A 16,942-nucleotide genomic window follows, 5' to 3' on the forward strand; every position below is an offset into this window, starting at 1 on the left:
GAATATAGCTTGAGGCTGCCACAATACATAGAACACAAAATTAGCAACCAATTCACCACAGTGCATTAACACACCAACACCACGAGGAAATTCACAGTTCTGCTGGTAAAAATCTCTTTAGGTTTTTAGAAAACACAAACTCACCGGAATCGCTTTTCCCAAATGCTGGTGAAAAAGAGTGGCGTTGAGTGAAGAATTGTGAGGAACACAAAGAAAAATAAATAAAAAATATTACAATTTTTTTCTTTAAGTCTCACATTCAGTGGTTGATCTTACAGTGGACCTGTGTGGTGGTTGTTCTTACAGTGTATGATACACACATCTGACATAAGGGTTCAGGTTCTATAAGAAGTGGAATGACTCTCATTTAACCAAAGTAAGGTAAAACAGATCATAAAATTTAAAGCAAATAATAATATCTTAAAAAAATAAAATAATAAACTAAATAAACGTTTAATGGATCTAGCTTGAATGCTTTGTCCATATGTGATTCATAGTCAAATAGTTACATGGTCGAAAATTTAATGATGAACAAAAAAGATTCATCTGCTTTCGCATAGGCTCTTTAGTTTTAAATTGATATAATAAAAGGAAACGGTAATCGTGCTGATGCAGGAATGACCAGTGTACCAAATGAGTCAGTAACACAGCAGATAGCCTGTTTATACACAAAACTTCGGAAGAAAAGTCTGAAAAATATCTGCAGCATCAAATGAAGTTCTCGGGGCTCAAAACCTGTTCTATGTGCAAAGTGTGGTATCGCAAGAACACTCCAGCAAATTTTCAATAATTCTAAAAAATAATAATAGTCATACCTGGTACTCAGAAGATTTTCTGCTTCATCTGCAGTCATGGTTTCTGGTACAACTTTTGGAGGTGATGATTTTGCTTCTAAGCAGCCAGATTTCTCAACAGAAGGAAGTTCCTTAAAAAATTTACAGAGACCCTGATTTAGACTCAGAAGGTAATGAAAAATACACATAACCTATTGGGTGGGATTATAAACTTACCTGCTTCAAAAATACGCCTGAATCCTTCATTTCTGCTTCATCTTCATCATCAGCAAACTTCACATCTTGTAGGTCAAGACGATGGTCAATATCACTTACTTTATCAAGCTGAATGCCACTATCACAGTTATGGTCAAAGTCATTTCCCTCACTGGCACTGTTGCCTATTGACAACAGTGTCTCTGATGATTCAAACCCTCTGGACACATCGGATTTGAGGGAGCCTGGAGAGAACTCATCAAGGACTTCAGCAGAAGAGCTCCTTCTTCCAAATCCTCCAGGGGGTGAAACCTCATGGTTTGTGTTGCTATCAATTGGTTTACTTAAATCTGGTTTAAAGCTGGAAGGTATAGAGGTATCACTGCCGACAGAATTACGTGGGCTAGAGTCAGGCAATCTACTATGCTGATTGTGAACTCTTTCTTCATGAAGAAACTCTATTGATGATTTCTGCTTTGATTGATAGTCAGCTGGTAATGGGTTAAAGGAGCTCAAAAATTCATGGTCACTTTTCTCATCAGAAAATGTAGTTGATCGTGGTTGAGCTTCTACAACTTGTGGCTTGAATGTTTCCGACATGAGGCTGGAAGCAGCAGCAGCGGAAGAAACTGGCTTCTGCCTGGAATGGCCCTTCTTGATTGGGACAGAATACAGAGGCTGGTCGTCCACTGCAGAGGCTGTCACACCACTCGACATGAAAGCAGAGGGTGGCAGAATTGGAGCTTCCACTGCTTTTCTGGCATTATCTGATGATGAATCCATCTCTTTGGGACCTTTCTTCTGATGAGGTAAAATTGAGGAAGCCGGGGCAGAAGGGAACAGTCTTGCAGTTGCTGACAGGGGTGATTGAAGAGTCAGTTGCACAGACGATACCATTTTTCTGCGCGCATCGCTCTCCAAATTTTCAACGTGATCTTGAGCATCGCCATTTGAGTGACTGTGTCTTTGCCCTGAAACACATGATAAGACTTCAGTTAATTTTAATTCTTTGTCCAAAGTCTATAAGTAGACAATGCCAAAAGGTTTTCTACAAACATACATGCACAAGAAAAGTAGGCATCGTGTTTACAAGAGCGAAAAAACTTCCAAATCATAAGAACAACAGTCGCTCCACAATCATGGCTAGGGTTCCAATTCTTTAACGAACTGGTTATGGTGTGATAACTGCGAAGGCACTTCCCCACAACATTTAAACAGAGACTATGCAAAAACGAACTAGAGGGATTCGTCATGGCAAAACTTGAACGATCCATGATGACAAACAACCAAGGATGGTCTACTGGCCAAGTTGGCAAAGGATTGCCAAAAGGGCGAGGGAGAGAGTTCGGCAGGTTCACATGCAAGGATTCCACGCGAAGCTCGGCGACGAGCAACAACGGGGCAACGCGGTACCGCGGCCTGGTCGGCCTGGCAGGCACACTGGCACACCACACTACGCCGCGCCGCGCGGATCGGTACGCGGTACTAAACACTGCTGGTCCGCCGACACGGCCGAAACCCAAACAACGCGACTGACTACGGGCGGAACTACGGGAAGGCGGCAAGGCACGCGGCCAAGGGGCCAAGAGGTCGCGGCGCGACGCACCGCGCCACTCCCTCGCACCCCGCACCGAAAACTGCACCTAGACATCCCTTTGTTCTCGCGAGGTGCTCCACACACCGGCTGGACCACTCTCCTCGGCTGGAAAGCACAGAGCAGCGATCAGCGCAAGCGATGGGCGAGAAATCACCTACGTATCGGGAAGTCAGCTGCGTGTGGCCGCGTCACGTCACAGTGGGCCAGAAGACCGGTGGAAGCGGCAAAAACTCCAGACGCGTTTTGAGCTCCAGGGGGTCGATTACGGCGGCGTTTTATTCGGCAGCACTACCGCTCGCGCTCGTGAACACACGGTTGGGTCCGGCCGAAGCTCGGGAGCCAACCAGCGGCGAGCACGGGTCCGACAGAAGATCGCGCGTTTTAACTCACGCCCGTAATCGGCTGCAGTGTTTACGTCTGATTTACAAGGAACGAGGAAGGATTGACATTCGATGTTTTAGCTGCGTCTCGGCGGCATTTAAATTATAACACGCAAAAATTATCATCCGAGGTTCTGAAAGTGTGTATTATTGGTTAAATTACTCGTACAGGGGTTATGGTTCGTTCGCGATGTAAACAAACAGTTTTTGAAACATTTCTACGTTACTAACCGTGGCAGTGCGTTAATTTGAATCCATACTGAACAATCAATAGTAGTTCTATTATTATAACAGCTCATAAGGAGGTGACAGCTCAAATTTCCTTATTACAACCAAATGTTTTTACTACTGCTGATTACGATCGTGAGTTAAAACGCGCGATCTTCTGTCGGACCCGTGCTCGCCGCTGGTTGGCTCCCGAGCTTCGGCCGGACCCAACCGTGTGTTCACGAGCGCGAGCGGTAGTGCTGCCGAATAAAACGCCGCCGTAATCGACCCCCAAAGCCGCTAAACAGGACTCGAACCGAACGCGTGACACCCCCCCCCCCCAATGGATTCCTCGTTCGGAGAGTAATCCATTGGTGGGGTCACACGTTCAGCTCGAGTCCAATTTAGCGACTGGAGCTCAAAATGCGTTCGGGATTCTGGCCGCCTTCACCGGTCTCCTGGCCCACTGTGCGCGTGTGGCCCACTCGTAGAGGGGGTCTGCGGTGCTGCGGATTGCCTGATTCATCAGCTCAGCTCCCCCTCCCCTTTCCCCTTGATCCCCAACAGGTGCGACAGATTCTGCGAATCCGGAGCAGCGCGGCACGGCGGCCCTCTTGCCGCCACTCTTTGCTTTTCAATGAAATGAGCGCGGCCGCGGCTCTAGACTAAACACTGGCGGCAGTTGGCTACAATACAACTTCCCCCCGCACGCGTTACTCTAAGCAGGCCATAAACCTTACCCGCCCCGGCAGCGCGCCGCGCGTCTGCGCACTCTGTGTTCGGAGTCGCACAGCCACCGTGCCGTGTGTCGCGACGACGGCGAGGACGACGGCGAGGACGATCGCTGTGTGCAGCACCTTCCGCGCCGAGCGCGGGCCGCGGACCGTCAGGACCGCGCTGGCCAGATGAGACCGCGGCGTGGACGCGCGCCCGCTCCGCCCGCACCGCACCGACGCGCTGCCAAACTCGACTTGAAGGCATTCGCGGCATCCGCGGCGCCCAGTCGCGTCGCGTCGCGTCGCGTCCTCCGCGCGGCGCCGCAGCGGGTGGCGGCACTCGCGTTGCCAAACGGGGAGCTACCCCCCACCCCGCGCGGAATGGAAAAGATAGAGCCAGGGCTTCTGCCTCCGCACCTTCGCGTTCGGCGTGCGTGCGGTGCGTGCGGTGCGACAACACAGGTGGGCGGGCTTGATGCGGACAAGGCTTGGGGGTGAGCTCGAGGTGGCAAAGTGTTGAAGAGTGAACCATCAGACTGATTCCGAGAGTCGTTTTCGTCGCTCTGTCCCTCTCGAACCTTACGGGACGCCCCATGAGTGCGAGAGAGACAGAGCGACGAGAACGACTCTCGGAATCAGCCTGTAGACCGGCCGACGCACGGGGCGCACGCACCATGGTGCGGAGGAGGGTGGGCAGCTGGAGCCCTCATCAAATTATGAGCGCCATTACTTGTCCCGCGTGCCAAGAAAACTACGACCACCGAGGTGGCACCACCAAGTTAGCGACCTCAAAATAGACCAAAGGCACCCCCTCCCCCTCCCCCTCGTCCCAAACACCCGCGAGCCTATCAAAACACGGCACACGGCACACGCCGCGGTGGTTTGATTGCAAAATGAGCATGAAGAGAGGGATTGGACCAGTACCAGATTTCTTCACCCAAGGCAAAATTGCTAAAAGACTGCTTGAAAAGGAACCTCTACCACCTACACGTCAAGGCTCATGCGAAGAAACTAGGGGGACATGGTCAAGACACCAAGTCACTGGAACGGGTCGTCGGCACCACGGTCGGCACCTATAAAGAGGTCTGCGAAACATAAACAACTCACCTTCGAACTCTTTCTCTAAGCAGCGGGGCGCCAATTTCTGCGCGCCGTCGGCCGGTTTGACACTAAACGAGCAAAACAAACACTCATTATTACAGAAGCAGGTCGGAAAAAGTTATAAAAACTCGAAAAGTTGGACAGGACCCGAGGAGCGCGACGTCAGCCACACACTGAGTGTTGCCAGTGGCCGAGGCTAGAAAAGTACAGCGCGCCCGAACTAGCGCCCCACCGCGTACCGCGGCACCGCGGCAGAGTGTCAAGGCAGTCGAGGCCCCTCAGGATCCTCATTCCGAGAGTCGCTCTCGTCGCTCCGTCTCCCTCGCACCTGTACGGGACGCCGCACGAGTGGGAGGGAGACAGAGCGACACTCGGAATCAGCCGGCAGGACCAACAAGTGTAGAATCCTTGCAGAGCGCGCAGGGCGCAGCGCGCTTGGTTGCCTGCCAGCGCCGCGCTGCTATGCCGCGCTGAGGGCCGCGTGGCGCTACTCGCTGCTCGCTGTGGGGGCGCGTGGCGTGGCGCGCGCTCGGGTCCACGTCCGTTGGGTTGCCTGCCGCCGGGGGCTGGCTGGCTGGCTGACTCACCCTTTGGCGCCCGGGCTGGCCGAGGCAGGCGGCACTCGCTTCTCCTGGGACTCCTGCTCCTGCTTCTCGTGCAGGCTGCTGGACGAGCTGGCGGGCGATGTGGGCGACACGGGCGACGCAGACAGCCTGTCGGAGCCCGAGGAGGCCGAGGCCGAGGCCGGCGACTCGCCCAGCCGCTCCGGAGGGTGGACGCCGAGGACGCCGGCGGAGGCGGAGGTGGTGCGGGCGGGCGGCGTGGGCGGGGCGCCGCAGCCCGCCGCGTCCGGAGTGGCCGGCGCCCCCAGCGCCGCCCTGCCGGCGGGGGCGGCGGGCTTGGCCGGCGGGGGCGGCGGGGACACGGGCGGGGAGCGCACGCCGGGCCGAGTGCCGGTGAAGGAGGCGCTCCGGGTGGCGGGGGCGCTGCTCGGAGGGGGGGAGGCCTCCTTGCCGGAGTCGCATTTGTTGAGGCTGACGCGGACCTGCAGCAGGGACCACGGAACATGGTCAGGGAAGGCGCGGGTGAAGGAGCTGCCCCCGGACGAGGCCGAGGCAACCCAGCGAGCCAATATACATTCTATTTGAAGGATGGCAGACGGCTTGCAATCCCCTGGGAGGGCCTCCGTTCGCTTCTATGGCATCGCTCACCCCCTCCCCTCCCCTCCCCTCCGGGGCACCAGCTCCGAGATTGGAGCTCCACGATGCCATTGTCCCTTGCGAGTCCCGGGTTACACCACCCTCAAGCCTCAAGAGGCCTGTGAACGGGCCTTGGTCTAGCCCTGAATGGCCGGCACGCCGCCCGGCAGGTAGGCAGTCCCGCATGCAGCCGTGCCGGCGGGACTCCCGCTCGCAGCCTCTCAGGCGGCTTCGCTCGAGTAGCTAGACAGACCACAAATGATCTACGCCGGCGGTTCGGTTCGGTTCGGCACGGCTAAGCGCCTTGGCTGCCAGCCCCGGCGGGGCGGTGGCGGCGCAACGGCGGCGCGCGGCCCTTACCTCTGTTCGGTTGGGGTCGCTGTTGAAGCGGGGCGACGGCCGGGCCTTGGAGAAGTGCGAGGTCCAGTTCTTCTGCTTCTCGATCAGCTCGCGGCTGTTGAACTTCCTCTCGGGCTTCTCGGGCTTGTCGGGCCGCTTGCCCGCCGCGTGGACGCCCTGGTCGGCCTCCTCGGCGGCGTGCCTGTCGGCGTGCCTGTCGGCGTGCAGCCCGTTGCGGGGCCGCGAGTGCGTGTCCGCGGCCGACACGGGACCCACGGGGCGCGGCGACCGGTGCCGCGGCACGGCCGGCGCCGAGTCCTTGGAGTCCTTGGGCGGCGTGACGGTGGAGTTGACGACGCGCGCCGAGACGGCCGAGACGGCGCTGTCGTCGCCGTTGTGCACGCCGCCGTTGGTCTTGGCGGCGTGGCCGTTGGTGTACTGCGGCACAAGGCAAACATGCGAATAGACACGGGAGTCAACAGCAAGACACCAAGAATGATGGAAGGAGAAGGAGGATTTGCGAGCGCACCGGTCCGTTTCTGGCAGAGCCGTCAATTATTCTGGAATGACTGTTGGCGCGCTGCTGCTGCTGCGGGGATGGAGATCTGGATCGCGGAGAGGAGTTGGCGTTGTTGGCGTGCCCTTTGTTGGAGCGGACGGGGGATTCGGGCCCCGTGGACTCGACGGACGATGATCGAGAGGCCGGCGCCGCCCCGCCGGGGCCGCCAGCCCCGCCAGCCCCGCCAGCCTTCGTCTGCTTGCCGGGCCGGGCGTCGTCAGTGCCTGCGCACAGCGCCGCACAGCGCACATTGAGCACGGATCAAGGAACGTCGCTTATTACAAAACAATAAACCAGGAGGCGGATTCAGCGGGGCGGGGGCGGGGAAACGACAGGGACGTCGCCCCCTCCCTCCTCTGAAGGCGGCGAAGCCGCTTGGAAGGCAGGAAAAAAGTCGCAGTAGGCAACTTTTTAGGCACACTCGCACAAACACGTCTCTCTCTCTCTCTCTCTCTCTCTCTCTCTCTCTCTCTCTCTCACTCACTCTCTCTCTCACTCTCTCTCTCACTCTCTCTCTCTCTCACTCTCTCTCTCACTCTCTCTCTCACTCTCTCTCACTCTCTCTGACACCCACCCACACACACAAACACCCGCACGCACGCAAACAGCTACTATGAACAACCTCTCTGGATCCACACCTGCAACAATACTCGACTGCGTTTCGAAAACGTACCTAGCTTTTCGAAGAGGGCGCGAGCGTTGTTAAATCGAGCCAAGTGACTCTCCGTCCTGACGACCGTGACGCCGGACCCCTCCTTCGGAGATTCCTTCGCGTCCTTCGTGTCTTTCCCGTCAATTTTCGGCGACGTCGGAACCTGAAGCAAAAACCCAATCATTGAAATAAAGAGGGGAAAGACGTGGGGGTTCCGAGTGGTAAGCTGATTTGCTCTTACCTGCTCGCTTGGGGGTCCCTTGCCGGCGTGGAAGCGAGACGGGGCGACCAATATGTCCGAGTCGACGCTTTTGACGGGACCCATGCTTTGGAAGATATTAGCAATTTGAGATACTTTGGAGCCGCCATGCCGGCTATTGGATCTTTTGTCGTCCATCATTGAGCTGGTCTGTTTATCCTGAAAGATAAAAAAGCAGGGGAGTCAATATTAAAACATGCTGGAAAGATCAAGGCCCACTGAGCAAACACAGAGTAAAATAAACTTTGCACTGAGTACACACTTTCAGTTTACAGAGCACACACACACAACAGCTGCACAAAGATAGAGGGCAACGCCCATGCAAAGAGAGTAACACCGCCACACTAGAATACATACTCTGCTCTTCGACCATAAGTAAATAACCACAGGCAAAAGCGCAATGGGCACCACCAAGTAAGAAGCAAGTTCCATCATAACTGCCAACGTCCACACAACCGCAACAAACAGCCATCGTAGTACCACTGCACTGCTTGGCTGCCTGCCGATCAAGATGACCGCGAGATAAGATTGCGGCAGACGCGTCTGAGGTAACGCGTCCGAGATAAGCCGATCCAGTCCGTCACCAGTCGCCCCCTTTCCCGCGCACAGTGGGCCAGAAGACCGGTGGAGGCGGACAAAATCCCGGACGCGTTTTGAGCTCCAGAGTCGCTCAACAGGACTCGAATCGGACATGTGACCCCACCAATAGATTTCTCTCTGAACGAGGAATCCATTGGTGGGGGTCACACGTTCGGTTCCAGCGGCATTTAGCCTACCGACTCTGGAGCTCAAAACGCGTCTAGAGTTTTGGCCGGCTGCGCCGGTCTCCGGCCCACTGTGCTGCGCCACTAGATACCACACCGCAAAAAGAAAAGCACAGACAGGCCGGCAGGCAAAGTACCTTGTGGACCGGCCGCAAAGCGGCGGGGCCGGCGGGGCCGGCGGGGCCTCCCCTATCGCGCGCTACTACCGGAGGACTGGGGGGCCGCGCCTTAGAGGGCCGCGGCTGGGGGGGCCGGGTCGGCGGCGGCGTCGCCTCGAACGCGGACCGCAGGGCCGAGATGGAGGGCCGGGGCGCGCGGACGCGGCGGACGGAGCGGCTGCGGCGGAAGGCGTCCACGCCGCCGGCCGGCCAGTCGGCCTCCCCGTCCGCGTCTGCGTCCGCGTCCTCCGCGCCGCAGTCGAGGCCGGCAGGGCCGCCATGCGGACCGCGAGGCCCCACAAGCTTCCCTAGCTTGTCCCGCCTGTCCTGGCGGCGGACGAAGGCCTGCGAGCGGCTAGCGGCTAGGATGGAGGAGCGGACGTCGTCGCGGACGTCGTCGCGGACGCCCGGCTGCCGCACCTGGGCGGCCATGTCCTCGTCCTTGTCCTGTGGGGGCGCAACAGCCATTGGCAAGACGGGCAGCAGGACGGGCGCGGCGTCCCCCCCGCCGCACTGCATCTCTCCACCAACATTGCACTACTAACCACTAAAAAAAATTCTACCAACAGACAGCACACGCAAAACTACCACGGTTTGGATACTGTATTAACTATTCAACTACATCCTACTCCAAGAAAAGATACCAAAAAACACGTCTCAAAGCCGAAAAGGAGGGAAGGTGTTACGAGCTAACAACAACACGAGGAAGGTAATAAACAGAGAAAGAAAGAGGAAGGAGGAAGACGCCAGAACGCGCGCGCCTTCAAATTAACTAGAGCATTACAGAGTTGTGTGCACGGGGCATGATGCCTCCCCCTCTTCTTTTTTCTCTCCCCCCCTCCCCTCTCCCTTCTGCTCCGATAATGAGTTGCCTCGCCGATTTAATCACGCGTCTTGAACCGGGTGGGAGGAGGGAAAAGAGTTGCGGGCCGAAAAATACGAAAACTTTTCCAAATCGAACAGACGACGCGTCACTTTGAGACTGGCGGGACGAACGCGAGGACGAACGAGTGGTAAAGACAGACGTCCTTAATTTGTCTGAAGAAGCAGGGGGACGGGCTGTGCCTTGCGGTGCTTCCCCCGATCTTGGGGACTCACAAGACCAGCGCTGGCGGACAAAACTCTAGACGCGTTTTGAGCTCCAGAGTCGCGAATCAGGCTTCGAACCGAGCGTGTGACCCCACCAATTGGATTCCTCGTTCAAAGAGCAGTTCTTCGGCGGGGTCACACGTTCGCATCGAGTCCCACTAAGCGACTCTGGAGCTCAAAACGCGTCCAAGATTTTGGCCGCCTCCGCCGGTCTTCTTGCCCACTGTGCACCTGGCGAGAGGTACGGCACATGGGCAACCAGGACCTACTGGTGCACCCAGACCCTCGCCCAGGCCTCAATCGGCGCCGCCCAGACTGCCGTTTGCCGAACAGCGCACCCACCACAGGACCACGCACGCACGCGCATTCGATCACACACACGCAAACACACGCGCGCGCGCCGCGACACCGCGAAAGGCCCGGCGGCGCTGCACGACGCGAAAGTGCTTCCAGACGGAGCCCCCGTCTAAAACTGATCTGCTTTGGCCGCTTTGCCCGCTTTGCGCGCTTTGCGCCGAGAAGCGCTGGAACTGGAGAGGAACGCCTCGCGGGGGCGGGGCGGGGCGGGGCGGGGCGGCGCGAGTAGCGTGATACGGCGGGTGCTGCCCAGCCGGCCGGGCCAAGCCGAGTGTCATCAACACGCTTTCGCCGTTTGCCTCTCAGCCTTTCGCCCCGAGATCGCGAGGCGCGGCGGCGTCACTCCGCGAGACAAGTAGCGCAATCCGCGGGGAACGATGCAAATTGGCGTAAATCAAATCAGCCGGGCGGCGCGGCGCACCAGGTGGGCGTCGAACTAGAAGCGATCCGAGGCGCACTGACGAGCCTGACGAGCATCGCGACGAAACGAAACAAGGATCCTCGTCAATGCACGCCGACAAAGGACGTCATCGGCATCCCGGCAACGCGGCGCGGCGCGCCGGAGGCCCATGTCTCACTGCCTCTGGCAGGCCGACTCCGAAAGTCGACTCTCTCGCTCGTACCTATGCGGGACGCCCGTCCGAGTGCGCGAGGTAGACGGAGCGACGAAAACCAATTGCAGTGCCGAAGTGCCAATCGCAGTCTCTCTCTCTCTCTCTCTCTCCCCTTCTCTCCCCGACGGGCCGCCCCATGCAAGCGACAGAGACGGAAAGCGGGTCCACTGCAATGTCTAATGACGGGTCGCCGAGGACCGCTAACTGCACGCTAACGCCCCCGCGGCCTAGCGCGGCCTAGCGGGAGGCCATGCAAAGCGAGCAAAGCGAGCAAAGCGAGCAAAGCGAGCAAAGCGAGCCAAAGGACACGCCCCGCCGATACACAAGCCACGGACCGGCGGCCCAGCAAACTGATTCCGAGAAACCTTTTCGTCACTCTGTCTCTCTCGCACTCATGGAGCATCCCCATGGGTGCGAGAGAGCAAAGGAAGCGACTCCCGGAACCAGTCCACAGGCCTGCATGCATGCACGCATGCCACACAGACCACTCAAACGCAAACCAAAAACCATGCCAAACCAAACAAAAACAAACCTCGTACCTTGCCCTTAGATCATGTTTGGGTCCCTACGGGGTCCTCCGTCACGCGGTGCGCCGGTGAACCCGCCATGGCCAAGCTGGAAACAAGACAGACAACATCAGAACTGGGGCAAAGGCGCAGGCAGAGGGAAGGGCGGGAAGGGCCGCTGGGCTCCACTCCACTGCAGTTCAGGTTACAGCTCATCAGGCCATAGGGCGGGGCGACTCAAATCCGCGACAAGCGGCGCCAGAAAGGGCAAAGGGCGCACCAAGTGGATTTGCCAGAAGACCGGCGCAGGCGGCCAAAACTCGAGACGTGTTTTGAGCTCCAGAGTCGCTAAACAGGACTAGAACCGAGCGCGTGACCGACCCCACCAATGGATTCCTCGTTCGGAGAGCAGTCCATTGGTGGGGTCACACGCTGCGTTTAAGTCCCATTCAGCGACTCTGGAGCTCAAAACGCGTCCGGAATTTTGGCCGCCTGCGCTGGCCCACTGTGCTTCTAGACGCAAGACGCGCATCTTCGAGGGGGCCGCGCGCTGCCGTGACGTCACTACGTCAACACGTCGATGCGACGCCGACGAAATGATCCGCAGAAGGCACGACGGCGAGCTAGAAGCAGCAGACAGATTCCGAGAGTCGCTTTCGTCGCTCTGCCTCTCTCGCACTCACGGGGCGTGTCGTATAGGTGCGAGAGAGACAGGGCGACGAAAACGACTCTCGGAGTATCAGTCTACCTGTACTCGCACCGCAACGCTCGAGCCGAGGGGCAAAGGCCGGACTGGACTGCAGTGCAGCGAAAAGAAACAAACGTGGCCTCGGCCTCGGTCGCGGGCAGGCCTCGGGGCAGGCCTCAGGCCGAGGCCTAGAGACGGTGCAAGTTGCAAGACTGCCAACCTGCACGTCGAAGTCGCGTCAGGCTGTCTACCTACAGATAAGGTATCTGAGACGAAAGAAAGAAGCAACAAGCGAGGAGAGAGGGGGGGGGGGCAGGAAGACGGACTGCGTGCAGGGCGTGGCGGGTGCCTCGACTGCCGCCACAACAGAAATAGTGCCAACGGCGCACCGGGCGGAGAGCTCGGCGGAGAGGGGAGGGGGGCGGTAGGGGGCTCTGCCTCCGCGGCTCCGCGTCACGGGCGGGGTGCGGGGCGGGGTGCGCGGTCGCAGCGCCACTCCAGAGTGCGTTCGTTCAATAAGAATCATCTCAACGCCGCGACCCTCTTCCAGTATTTGTAAAGGGGTGTCAAGAAGGGATAGGCCCGTTGAAAAGGGGAGGGGAGGGGGGAGGCTGGCTGCACTGCGTGGTGAGCCAATGGCAAGCTGTTGGCACAGACACACGGCGGCCGGGGGAAGGGGGGGGAGGGGGGGCGCCTGCCGGGTCACGAGGCTTCTTACAATTGGATTAGTGTGATGAACATGAGGAACTCATACACCGCGACAAGTGCGTGAGACCGAGCAAATATGCGTCAGTGTGTGTGTGTGTGTGTGTCTATGTGATACCACACTCCGGGCACCCAGGCCCGAGGAGTTGCCTGGCCCACGGGCGGCGCCGCGCCCCCCGCCGGCGGGCGCCCCAGAGCGACGGCACTGACAGCTCCGCGAAGCAAAACTTTTCGATTGCTTTCAATGGCCCACGCAGGAGCACGGTCAACAAAAAAAAATCATAAGAGCACATATAGTCTGTCGCGGAGAGTCTGTCGCGCGGCGTGGCGACAGGTCCGATTCTCTCTTTCTCTATCTCTCTGTCTTTTTCTTTCTCTCTTTCGCCGGCAATGATTGTACAGTGCAGTGGCCCGCAGCGGTGACGCGCACACACTGTTGCTCGAGCACCAAAGCAAACTGTACCAAACGGAAATTCACTCCAGTACCGACTGTTCTCTTCCCCCCGTTCGCAAGCAAACACAACCCCAACGTCATTTCCAAAAGCACAGCACGGAACAATTTCCCCCCGTACAATGAGAGTACGAGTGAGCTGAGTGGCCGGGCTCTTCGCGCCCTGGGCTAGCCTAGGCCGCCGGCTCAGCCGAGCGATTCAGGAGATCAGTTTGTCGCTCTGTCTCTCTCGCACCCTTACGGAGAGCCACAGGAGTGAGAGAAAGACAGAGCGACGAAAGGACTCTCCTGAATCGCCTGGCAGGGGAAACCGCAGGACTCTGAGGACGCCATCGTCCGGCGAGAAATACCTGGAGGCTGAGTGGGAGGTCTTTCTCTTTCGCACTCATGGGGCGTCGCGCACAGGTGCGACAGAGACAGACCGACGGGACCTTCCCCTCACTGTGGGGAAAAGTCGCAGTAAATCGTGTAGTGAGTAGTACTGCTGTCACCGTAGTTCAGAGTACAGGATTTACTGTACTTTTTTACAGGATCTACTGTACTTCGTACGGGATTTACTGTACCACAGTACGGAATAATCCTGTACAGGATAATCCTGTACCAGGTACAGTAAATACTGTAGCCAGGCACAGTAAATCCTGATGAACTACAGTAAATCACGCCAAAAAAATTAACGGGATTAACAGTGGTTTTTTCGTACAGTGCTCGGCACCAGCCGGCTGGCGGAGCCCTCACCCTCACCTGCTAGGAGGCGCGTGGCGCGTGCAAGCCGCCTGGTGCGCCTTGGACGGCCTCGCCACTTGAAGAACGACTCATTGACGCGGCCCGCGCGACGTGGCGGCGCGGTGGCGTCTTCGGAGCGGGACGACTCAACACTTTACCAGCCAGGAGGAGACAGGACCGCGTCGTGCACGTACAGTGTACAGTGATCCGTCGAGGACGGCCAGGGCTTGCAGCGTGCAGGCGACTCGGAGTCGGAGGCCGAAAAGAGAAAAGGCCACCGCCGAACGGCAGGGCCGAGGCCGCCGAGACAGGACCCAAGGAAGGGCGGAGGTCGCCGAAACGAGGTCGAGGTCGCAGAGGTCACCGAGACAGGGCCGAGGCCATCAAGGAAGAGCAGAGGTCACCGAGACAGGGCCGAGGCCGTCACGGAAGAGCAGAGGTCACCGAGACAGGGCCGAGGCCGTCACGGAAGAGCAGAGGTCATCGAGGCAGGGCCGAGGCCGTCAAGGAAGAGCAGAGGTCACCGAGACAGGGCCGAGGCCGTCAAGGAAGAGCAGAGGTCACCGAGACAGGGCCGAGGCCGTCAAGGAAGAGCAGAGGTCACCGAGACAGAGCCGAGGCCGTCAAGGAAGGGCCGAGATCACCGAGACAGGGCCGAAACCGTTAAGGAAGCGCAGATATCACCAAGGCCAGCTCAGCAGAGGTACCCGAGGCTGGGGCGACGTCACCGACGACGGGCAGAGATCACCAAGAACGGCTCAACAGAGGTACCCGAGGCAGGGGCGAGGTCGCCGACGACGGTCAGAGGTCGCCGAGGCACGGGCGAGGTCGTCGTTGCAGGGCCGAGGTCGTCGATGCAAGGCCGAAGCCGTCAATGAAGGGCCGAGGCCGCTAAGGGCAGTGGTCGCCGAGGCACGACATAGCCGTCGAGGAAGGGCCGAGGCCGTCAAGGAAGGGCAGAGGTCACCGATCCAGGGCCGAGGCCGTCGAGGGAGGGCAGTTGTCGCCGAGGCACGACATAGCCGTCGAGGAAGGGCCGAGGCCGTCAAGGAAGGGCAGAGGTCACCGATCCAGGGCCGAGGCCGTCGAGGGAGGGCAGTTGTCGCCGAGGCCGTCCAGGAAGGGCAGTGGTCACCAAGGCTCGACCGAGCCGTCCGGGAAGGGCAGAGGTCACCGATCCAGGGCCGAGGCGGTCGAGGGAGGGCAGTTGTCGCGGAGGCCGTCCAGGAAGGGCAGTGGTCGCCGAGGCACGACCGAGCCGTCCGGGAAGGGCAGAGGTCACCGATCCAGGGCCGAGGCGGTCGAGAGAGGGCAGTTGTCGCCGATGTACCACAGAGCCGTCGAGGCAGGGCCGAGGTCGTCCAGGAAGGCCAGTGGTCGTCGAGGCACGACCGAGCCGCCCGGGAAGGGCAGAGGTCACCGATCCAGGGCCGAGGTCGTCGAGGGAGGGCAGTTGTCGCCGAGGCACCACAGAGCCTTTGAGGTAGGGCCGAGGTCGTCCAGGAAGGGCAGAGGTCACCGATCCAGGGCCGAGGTCGTCAAGGGAGGGCAGTTGTCGCCGAGGCCGTCAGGAAGGGCAGTGGTCACAAGGCTCGACCGAGCCGTCGGGAAGGGCAGAGGTCACCGATCCAGGGCCGAGGCGGTCGAGGGAGGGCAGTTGTCGCGGAGGCCGTCCAGAAGGGCAGTGGTCGCCGAGGCACGACCGAGCCGTCCGGGAAGGGCAGAGGCCACCGATCCAGGGCCGGGGCCCGGTCGAGAGAGGCAGTTGTCGCCGATGTACCACAGAGCCGTCGAGGCAGGGCCGAGGTCGTCCAGGAAGGCCAGTGGTCGTCGAGGCACGACCGAGCCGTCCGGGAAGGGCAGAGGTCACCGATCCAGGGCCGAGGTCGTCGAGGGAGGGCAGTTGTCGCCGAGGCACCGCAGAGCCTTTGAGGTAGGGCCGAGGTCGTCCAGGAAGGGCAGAGGTCAACGATCCAGGGCCGAGGTCGTCAAGGGAGGGCAGTCGTCGCCGAGGCACGACAGAGCCGTCGAGGCAGGACCGAGGCCGTCCAGGAAGGGCAGTGGTCGCCGAGGCACGACAGAGCCGTCCGGGAAGGGCAGAGGTTACCGATCCAGGGCCGAGGCCGTCGAGGGAGGGCAGTTGTCGCCGAGGCACCACAGAGCCCTCGGAGCAGCGTCGAGATCGTCCAGAAAGGGCAGTGGTCACCGAGGAACGACCGTGCCGTCCGGGAAGGGCAGAGGTCACCGATCCAGGGCCGAGGCCGTCGATGGAGCGCAGTTGTCGCCGAGGCACTACAGAGCTGTTGAGGCAGGGCCAAGGCCGTCCAGGAAGGGCAGTGTTCGCCGAGGCACGACCGAGCCGTCCGGTATGGGCAGAGGTCACCTATCCAGGGCCGAGGCCGTCGAGGGAGAGCAGTTGTCGCCGAGGCACCACAGAGCCTCGGAGCAGCGTCGAGATCGTCCAGAAAGGGCAGTGGTCACCGAGGAACGACCGTGCCGTCCGGTAAGGGCAGAGGTCACCTATCCAGGGCCGAGGCCGTCGAGGGAGAGCAGTTGTCGCCGAGGCACGACAGAGCCGTCGAGGTAGGGCGGAGGCCGTCCAGGAAGGGCAGAGGTCTGCAACGCTGGACGCGGCCCTGCCCTTCCGCCTCCTCCGGTGCCCTGGGGAGGGCACCTGGCCGGGCTTCATTCGTCCTGGGGAATTACGCGCTCGCCGCGAAAGGTGGCGACCACCTCGCCCATCACCTCGCCCATCACCGCGCCGAGGGTTGCGCCGAGGACCGCACCGCGGATGATGTCACGGTAATCGCCGCGCACCTCGTCGCCGACCGCGCCGACCACCGCGCCGAGCAGCACGCCGCGCACCGAGCCGACCACCGCGCCGACCAT

At 59.4% G+C, this 16,942-nt stretch overlaps 1 protein-coding gene across 8 annotated transcripts in view; it reads right to left on the bottom strand.

Annotated features, from left to right (window-relative positions):
- The window catches only part of LOC117650265 (pneumococcal serine-rich repeat protein), a 39,551-nt gene that overhangs the window by 8,166 nt on the left and 14,443 nt on the right, over positions 1–16,942 (bottom strand). For 4 of the 8 annotated variants that reach the window (XM_034393541.1, XM_034393544.1, XM_034393548.1 and 1 more), the window contains exons 1-10: positions 8,356–8,471; positions 7,981–8,157; positions 7,761–7,902; positions 7,058–7,311; positions 6,550–6,966; positions 5,578–6,035; positions 4,997–5,058; positions 1,011–1,960; positions 816–925; positions 145–165 (exon numbers count right to left, since the gene is read on the bottom strand). In XM_034393541.1, coding sequence (XP_034249432.1) covers positions 145–165; positions 816–925; positions 1,011–1,960; positions 4,997–5,058; positions 5,578–6,035; positions 6,550–6,966; positions 7,058–7,311; positions 7,761–7,902; positions 7,981–8,157; positions 8,356–8,433 — 2,669 coding nt within the window. In that variant the 5' untranslated portion in view covers positions 8,434–8,471. Of the gene's footprint in view, positions 1–144; positions 166–815; positions 926–1,010; positions 1,961–4,996; positions 5,059–5,577; positions 6,036–6,549; positions 6,967–7,057; positions 7,312–7,760; positions 7,903–7,980; positions 8,158–8,355; positions 8,472–11,512; positions 11,596–12,234; positions 12,365–16,942 lie in introns of those variants that run through there. The other 4 variants (XM_034393547.1, XM_034393545.1, XM_034393546.1 and 1 more) reach the window with 4 other exon arrangements.

The sequence above is a fragment of the Thrips palmi genome, unplaced genomic scaffold, assembly GCF_012932325.1.
Source record: "Thrips palmi isolate BJ-2018 unplaced genomic scaffold, TpBJ-2018v1 HiC_scaffold_5, whole genome shotgun sequence".
In the NCBI taxonomy this organism is placed as follows: domain Eukaryota; kingdom Metazoa; phylum Arthropoda; class Insecta; order Thysanoptera; family Thripidae; genus Thrips; species Thrips palmi.